The sequence below is a fragment of the Ictalurus furcatus genome, chromosome 17, assembly GCF_023375685.1.
Source record: "Ictalurus furcatus strain D&B chromosome 17, Billie_1.0, whole genome shotgun sequence".
NCBI classification, from domain to species: domain Eukaryota; kingdom Metazoa; phylum Chordata; class Actinopteri; order Siluriformes; family Ictaluridae; genus Ictalurus; species Ictalurus furcatus.
This window is the reverse complement of record NC_071271.1, coordinates 5,207,575-5,216,200: the sequence shown is the minus strand read 5'-3', so window position 1 is coordinate 5,216,200 and position 8,626 is coordinate 5,207,575. Positions and strand designations below refer to the sequence as shown.

The following is an 8,626-nucleotide window of genomic DNA, read 5'->3' as shown; positions in this document are numbered from 1 at the left end:
TCCAATTACTTCTGATGTTGTTTTTGTTTTATGCACCATTCTGCGTAAAATCAAGAGAAAATCCCTGGAATTAAGCAGTTTCTGGAATATTCGAACCAGAAAACCATCTGGAACCAACAACCATACCATTGTCAAAGTCACTAACATCATATTTCTCCCCCCAATCTGATGCTTGATGTGAACATCGCATTACTTGTGATTAAAAAAAATTTGAATAATAATAATAAAAATTTACTGGACTGGGAGGATCAAGGTTTAGTTTTACCAAAAAATACCAAAACCAGTGAATAGATATACAATTTTAATGACTTTCCACTGCTCAAACCTTAAAATAGAATAACCAGTTTGGGAAGCAACGTTATAAGCTGTTACTGGCATTGATTTTGGAACAGCTCTCCTACTGGTGTGTTAGAGTATTGCTGAAGAAAGCCAACCATTTGACTCAGTGTGTACTGCACAACTAGATTCTGCTCAGTGTTGAGGGCAATTGCAGCTCCACTGCGAATGGGAGTGCCGTTGCGATCGATGCAGCAGTATGCGTTCCACATGTACTCTGGGATATTGACACGTTGGACATTATTCTTGATGATCCAGTTGTCGACAGACGGAATGGCACCAACCAGCACGTAGGCCTTGTCGCACTGAGCGCTGAACATCTTAGCCAGGTTGGACTCATGATTAGCCCAAGCATTCTGGTTCAGTTTTGGGTTCTGAGGCACCACGTTCGTGAGGGTGAATGTGGCATTACGACTTGGCACTAGGTTAACAGAAGAGGGTAAAGTCACAAAACGACCATAGACATAGCATAACATTTTCAAAATCTATTTGATTTTTTTTTTTTAACTGTGTAAGGTTACCAATGATATAACAAGGAACGGGGTAATGTGGATAATCCTCATTGAGTTCTACTAAAATTTCCAACTAAAGCCACAATCAAAACAAAACGTAGGAGCCAGTAAATAATAAAGGAATATAATAAGGGGTAAGTTGCACACAGGAAGTCTGGTTTCTTAAAACCACTACATCATCATTCAACATAAATTGTAATCAGTACATACCTGCATGGTGTCCATTGGGATTGAGGTGGCCACGGTCAAACCCTGATTTAGTGTAATCCTCATTCAGAGCCTGTCTGTCACCCTGGTAGATACCTGGATAGTCCTGTCCGAGCCAATAGCCATCTCTCATTTCCCCTGCCCAGTTCTGATTAACCAACTGGAAGAAAAAAAAACACACGAGTAATGCGTTAAGTAAACTGCATCTACACAAAAGACCAGCAGATTCTACTGTAAAAATAAATATGTAGTAAACATTCATTCTTTCTTTTTCTAAAACCTGTCATCATGCTACCATGCTTCGGAGGACAATAAGAATTTTGTTAGCAGTGTATAGTTACTGTATATAAAAGAAAATATATTTTACCCAAATGTTAATACAATACTCAGTACAAGTATGTTCTTGTACACATCCTGTATCTTTCAGCCTCCATCCCTCACCTGGGGCTCTACAAACCAGCGCTTCTCTCTGCCTCCCCCGTTGCTGGGCTCAAAAATGTACGCCGAGTAGACAGCAATGCGGTGGTGTGTGTCATACAGCGTGGCAAAATGAAACCGGTTCTGGAAACGCTGGCAGAGTCGGGCAGCACCAGGCGTGTCGGATCCCCATTTGGGCACTATCCCTTTGTAGAAGTACTTTATGCAGTCAGGCTCGGCATTGAAGTCAGACACGACATCACTGTGAGTTAGTCCCAGGACGGAACCCACGACAAGGACACACAAAAAACCACCGGACAACATGAATGAGCGATTCCAAAGTTCAAAGTCTAGTCAGCTCTGTTCTTTGTAGTTTGGCAGCAACTACACACTTTCTACACTTCTTATATCAACTTTCTTATCTTTAAGCATTATTTTTAACATTATCAATGTTTTGGCATGGGAAAGGAGCAAACATTTGGATGTGGGTGTGGGTAAATAAATAAAACATGGGTACAGTACACTGCAGAAATATTGTAGATAGTTTACAACTGAAGAAAAAAATCATAATTACATTGTCCGTTTGAAATCTAAAGGAAATAAGTGTTCCAGTAACAACTGAAAATGATCAACCTGGTGGATATATTACGAACGGTCTTGGATTCGAGCAAAAGCGTGATCGAATACACATCCTGATATACATGTCAGATCCACAAAGGTTACGCAAATAGTTTGACATGTGCTGCTTTCCCAGCAGTCTTTATCTGTGGAAACAGCTACACAAGCCTGACTTCATGTTACTCTCAGTACACGCAGCAGAAGTTTCCAAGAAGAAAAATCTGAATATTTAGACAATTGAATGTGAACTAGAAAAACAAGGTAAAAGGAACATATATATTTTTTCATTATCTGCCTTTGTTTGGTGTACAGCCTTAATCGAATTGCTATTTGCACGGCAGTCTGGAAAAACCAGTTTGGACTAAATTCAGAAAAAACAGCTGATATATATTGTATACCTTGACCCCAGTTTAAGAAACATAAATCTATTTTACCAAAATATGTTTAAATCCTTGCTAGCCACGTGTGATTTTCTCATACAGTAAATGTGACACTTTGATAAAGTTGCTGGTTAGATAAAAGCCAGAGCTACGGTCCATTCCGAAACTATTGGAACGATAAGGCCAATTCGTTTGTTTTTACTGTAGACTGAAGACATTTGGGTGATGAATATGAGAAAAGAGTTTAGAATTTCTTGGTATTTATGTGTACACATGTTAAACGACATGGAACATAGCACATTTAGTTTCAGACCACCCAATTTGTAGGTGAGCAAAAAATATCGGAACACGTGACTGATTTCTCGTTGCCCAGGTGTGCCCTGTTAGATTGATTGTTTAAACAATTAATAGCTCTGAACATCTACTCTTGGGTTTCAGCCTTCAGTTTCACCTGTGAAGACTGTGTTTGTTGTTAAAAAGGATAAACCAACATGAAGATCAGAGAGCTGTATATGGGAGAAAAGCAAGCCATTTTGAAGCTGAGAAAAGAGGGAAAATCAATCAGAGGCATTAAATAAACATTGGGTATAGCCAAAACAACAATCTGGAATTCGCTGAAAACGAAAGAAATCACTGGTGTACTGAGGAACAGACAGTAAATGCGTCGTCCAAGGAAAACAACAACAGCTGATGACAAACATTGCAAGAGCTGTAAAGTTCAACCCAAAAACAACAGTCAGTGACATCACCAACAACCTCCATAGAGCAGGGGTGAAGGTATCACAATCCACAATTTGAAGAAGACTTCGAGAGCAGAAATATAGAGGCCATACCACAAGATGCAAACCGCTCATCAGCAGTAATAATCAGAAATCCAGATTGGAATTCACAAAGAAAGACAGAGACGAGCCACAAAAGTTCTGGAACCAAGATAAACCTCTACCAAAGTTCTTAAAGGCCAAAGTGTGGAGAAAGAAAGGATCTGCTCATGATCCAAAACATGGTGGAGGTAGTGTCACGGCTTGGGCTTACATGGCTGCTTCTGGAACATTCTCACTAATCTTTAATGATGATGGAACTCATGATGGTAGCACCAGAATGAATTCAGAAGTTTACAGGAACATTCCGTCTGACAATTTACAGAGAAATGCATCCGAATTAATGATGCAGCAAGACAACGATCCAAAACACACTGCCACCTCAACAAAGGACTTCATCCGGGAGAAAAGTGGAAGGTTTTAGACTGGCCAAGTCAATCACCAGACCTTAACCCCACTGAGGAGCATTTCACCTCCTGAAGAGGAGACTGAAAGGAGAAACCCCCCGAAACAACCAACAAACTGTGGTAAAAGTGTTATTTACTTTAATTTACTACAAGACTTATCTGTTCCTACACTTTTGCTTGCCTTAAAATTGGATGGTCTGATGCAAAAGGTTCTATGTTTTATGTTGTTTAACACATCTGGATGTAAACACCAGGAAATAAAAGCTGAAATCCTAAACTCTCGTCTCATCTCCATCTTTTAATCTCAAACCCAAATGTCTTTGGTGTACAGCACATACACATGAATTGGCCTTGTGTTCCAATAGTTTCAGAGGGGACTGTGAATGGACATGACATGGCGCGCGTACACACTCTGTAAGACAATAATAGTTTTCAAATGTTTAAATGCCATCTATTGTATATTTTTCGTAAGTTATGATGATGTTATGTGTATTATTCTACTGAAATGCCTTCTTTTATAATATCCCTATTCTATTCAGATCTGATATTTTTCATTCTTCTCTGATGTACTCTAGGGTCTATTCTAATGTCTAATATTATATTATAATATTACACCACTTATTCTATCCTGATGTCATCTATATTATTCCATTGCCATGTATGCTACTGTAATGTCCCCTGCTCTATAATGATTATTGATAATAATGATTATTATAATGGTTATTACAGGCCTAATGAGTATTCTCTTTCAGTGTCTTGCATTATGACGTCACCTAATGTATTCTTATATCACATTTTCCATTCGCTTCTGGTCCCTTCTACGTATATTACTCTATTGTAATGTCTGCTGACATTCTATTCTGATATCCACTTTCTATTCTCTTGTTGCTCAACCTGCATTTCTTTGTTTTGGCCACGAGATGGAGACATTTTTTCCCACATTTGTCCTGTGTTAATTATCTCCTCCTGTGTTGATTAGTCAGACATCCCAACTCTCCAGGAAGTTCCGGGAGTCTCCCGGTTTTTAATAGCGGTTCCCTGACACCCGCAAATTATATACAATATCCCGGAAATCGATTACAAAACGCACTTCATTAATAACTAGCTGGCTAACACATGACTAGCTGGCTAACTGTTAGCTATCCATACAACTTACAAGCTTGTCCTCCTCAGTCTTTTCTACTCCTATGATTCTGTTCATCCTTCTCTCTCTTTTTCCTCTTCAAATATTGTAGGATGTAGGATCTCTGTGTGAACATTTTGACTAACGTTAAAATCGTTTATGGACACGTAGCAATGGCACATACACACAATTTTGGTGTGTGAGTTAGCTTGCAAACTTGTGCATGTTTGCGTTTCATTGGCTTAATAATTATTTCGACAACAAAATTGCTATCAAAACCTGCAAACAATAAGCAATTTCATGGGCTGAGACAGCTACGATATCCTACCCCAAATACAAAGTGGTAGATCTTTCATCTAAACGTCGAAGAGAGCATCTGAACGCTGTGTGGCCAGTGAAGCCACCTCCCTGAGATGAGTTTTTGCAGGTTGGGATGTCTGGATTAGTCATCGTGTTCACCCGTGATCTGCCATTTTTACACTCTGTTTTTGTGTTCAGTTCTTACCTCAGTCCTGAGGACTATCCCACAACACAGGATCTTTTTAGCTGCATAGATCGCCATGGCAACTTACTCTACACGGCTAACCTGGCGTCACATCTCCTTGAGGAAGACGTGGAGTTTGGTGCTCGTGTCGTGAAATGATCTCTACAGCACGATTGATAGGGTTTCAATTCATTTTTAGATGAAAGAAACAGATTTTCTAAAACCAGGATTCTGTATCTGTTTACGCTCCTTGAGTTTGAGTCTCACATCACAAATTCCACCTGCTGAAGTCATGCACTGAGTGTACCGTCGAAGGTGTGCATTGCTTTGCTTTGCTTTTTTTTTTTTTTTTTGCAACTAGCACCTGCCAATTACACACTGTAGGGGATGCAGAGTACCTAAGGGTTAGGGTTAGAGTTAGAGTTAGCTTAGAGAAGCCCCGTGGGAGCACGAATCTGACCCAGTGAACAGGAAGTCAGCACTGAGTGCTCCAGTCCAATGGCCTGGGTCAGTTCACCGTTTTGAGCTTGATATGAATGCTGACTTACTTATGAAGACTTGGAGATGCTGGAGCCACCTGGATCAGAAGAATCTTCAATTAAAGGGCAGCCCTGATGGTTGTTCAGGGCCAAATCATCAGAGCACACTGTCACAAACAAAAGCACACAGCCAAAGAGGACAGAAAGCCCATAAACATTTAGACAAGGAGCTTACTTACCATGTTGTTCTCTAGAATTCATGTTCTCCAGGTCTTTATAGTTGGTAAAGTTGGTTCCGGTCCACTAATCTGATTGGGTGAGCGGCGTTCTGAGAGTGCTTTTCTTTACTTTAACAGCACTGTGTGTATCACTCCACACTCCTCGTCTGTGTTCACCACAGAAAAAAAAAAAAAAAACACGTCCTAGTTCAAAGCGGTTACTACAGTAGAGTTAGTGGCATTATGAGTGGACATGGCAAACCATACTTTTGAGATACTTTTAAAAAATATATAATCTCGTCAGCTGAAGATGAAAAGGAAGAAAGCATCCATCTGAAATCCCCACCTCCGATATTCCCATTTAAGTTCAGTCCCATCTCTTCTACACTTTTGTGGTCCACCTCCAGCTTCTGTTTATGAGGATAATGTTGTATATCTATCTAAAATATGATGGGCTCTTCAGAGCTGGATCACTTAACAGGGCTTTACCCCCTGTGATTTCTGTGAGCCGGTTGATTCACTTTCTCTCCTTGGAGCAGTGCACATCAGGCTTTCTGGTTTTCAAATGGGTACCCTTCCTCACTCTTCCTCACCTGTGTTTTGCCGATTGAACCCCATCACAAACATGTAAGCCTAACACAACCCAAAACCATACAGGCCTCCCCAGTGACTAAGGCTGTTAATGCACAGTTAATGCGTGCTCAGTGCTACTGGCTACGTATGGGTTTCATATGGATAGTTCGTGATGGTGCGGTGTGAATATTAAAACCCATGTGCATCCAGATGTAGCCAGCTGTGTGTGAACACTGCACTACAGTGCCATAAATACAAGCGTGTTTGGTGTCCTGTGATGGACTGGTGTCCCATCCAGGGTATATTCCCTCCTCACACCCAGTGTTCGCAGGATAGGCGCCGGATCCACCGTGCCCCTGTCCAGGATAAACCAGTTACTGAAGACGAATAATGAATAAAATAAGCATGAAAAAAAAAAAATACATCACTGTGTATGATATTATAAAGTGTGTAAAAATTAAACATTAAACAGACAACGATGCGAATTACTTCCAATTCCTCTGGATATGATGGATATAATGAGGATAAAAGATGCAAAAGTCACATTTAGGTGAGTCAATCACATTTTGCGAGTGGCTTGCTTTAGCACATAACGTGCTAATTATTTTGTGAGAAGTCTTGAGATTGAGTCACGGATTTATAAGCGCATGCTTTGACTACAGCACCTTCCATTCTTTCACGACCCAAAGATAATGTCTGTGCTTATCACTGTTATCATGCTTTATTTATTACTGCGGTACTGAATAGTTAAAAAATAAAAAATAAAAAAGGTCCTAAAATGAAGGAATATCTCAGATGTTTATATGCTTAACAGTAGTAAAGGTTTCATGCTGTATGGTGAACACTAGATGGCAGAAGAGTAGAAGAATTTCAGTAAGAAACTTAAAACTGATTTTAGTTCAACAGACATTTTGGGGAGAAATTTTCAGCGGATAAATGATAAAGTAATAAAAAAAAAAAGTGACCGGATCAGCGATGGCAGGACTGTAGTGGAAGATGATATCATTTATGTCAAAATGATTTTTAAAAATATAATTAAAATAAATAAATAAATAAATAAATAAAAATAATTCTTCATTCGGTTGAACCCTTTAGCCTCACAGAGTGGGTCACCATTTAAATTCCACTCTCTTGCAAATACGTGTATTAATATTACTGTAATTACTGAATAATTTATAGTAAATAATATCATTTAATATGATAATTGAATCATAAGGAGTTTAAGAGATGAACAGAATTATTATTATTGCTGTTTGTTTGTTCAATCTAATTGCTCGTAACTGCTAGTTTCATACACTCTGAGGGTTTTTTTTTTTTTTTGTCTTTTTTTTGGCATGCTTTTTGCATGTAAGGGTGCAGACGTTCATCACTTAATGTATTTTTATACATGTTAGACTCTAACTCAAGAATTCTAGTGTTCATGCTGTGTCTCGGAGTGAAGTCGATGCTGGCTGCAGTTGCATATTTCTCGGTCACTAGGAGAATACGGTTCAACACGAAACACCTCAAAATAATAAGGTGTGTCAAAATACCCTGCTGAGATTTTTGGACTGCCCTAATACACACACTCTGTGGAAGAAGAAGAAGAAGAAGAAGAAAAAAAAAAAGACTAAAACTAGAGCACCTTAAAACTCCGCTCTTCTCCTGTTATGGATATATAAAGTAAATGCATTCCAAATTTATTCATACATTATATTTATGCATGACTACCCCCCACCCTCCCTCCACACACCCCATCCACTTACAGTAATCTATCACCCCGGCATCATCCGCCATGCAAGCAGGCCCGCCGAGTTACCATGGCAACCGCCTCAGGCCTAGCTCCGTTCCTATTGGCTGGGAGTCAGAGCCTGTCTGCTGGATGTGGTAATTGGCTTGGGGTCTCCAATCACGCTTCAACATACACACAGACACACGTGTGTTTACACACACACACACACACACACACACACACACACATACACACACACACACACACACACACACACACAAACTCAGAGTTGCCACATGATGATTCCAGGCAGCCAGAGACATATATGCTGTGAGATTGAGCC

At 39.7% G+C, this 8,626-nt stretch overlaps 2 protein-coding genes across 2 annotated transcripts in view; both read right to left on the bottom strand.

Annotated features, from left to right (window-relative positions):
• Positions 1–288: 288 nt before the first annotated feature.
• On the bottom strand, positions 289–2,266 carry si:dkey-243k1.3 (endonuclease domain-containing 1 protein-like). Its single transcript, XM_053647179.1, has 3 exons — positions 1,497–2,266; positions 1,059–1,215; positions 289–757 (listed from the first exon to the last, which is right to left on the bottom strand). The coding sequence occupies exons 1-3, from the start codon at positions 1,794–1,796 to the stop codon at positions 369–371; spliced, it is 846 nt and encodes a 281-aa protein (XP_053503154.1). The 5' UTR covers positions 1,797–2,266; the 3' UTR covers positions 289–368.
• A 2,762-nt stretch (positions 2,267–5,028) lies between these two features.
• LOC128621451 (uncharacterized protein aq_1264-like) overlaps positions 5,029–8,626 on the bottom strand; it is a 5,964-nt gene continuing 2,366 nt past the window's right edge. The window contains exon 2 of the mRNA XM_053647235.1: positions 5,029–6,166. The gene's annotated coding sequence lies outside the window, so the exon portion shown is untranslated. The remainder of the gene's footprint in view (positions 6,167–8,626) is intronic.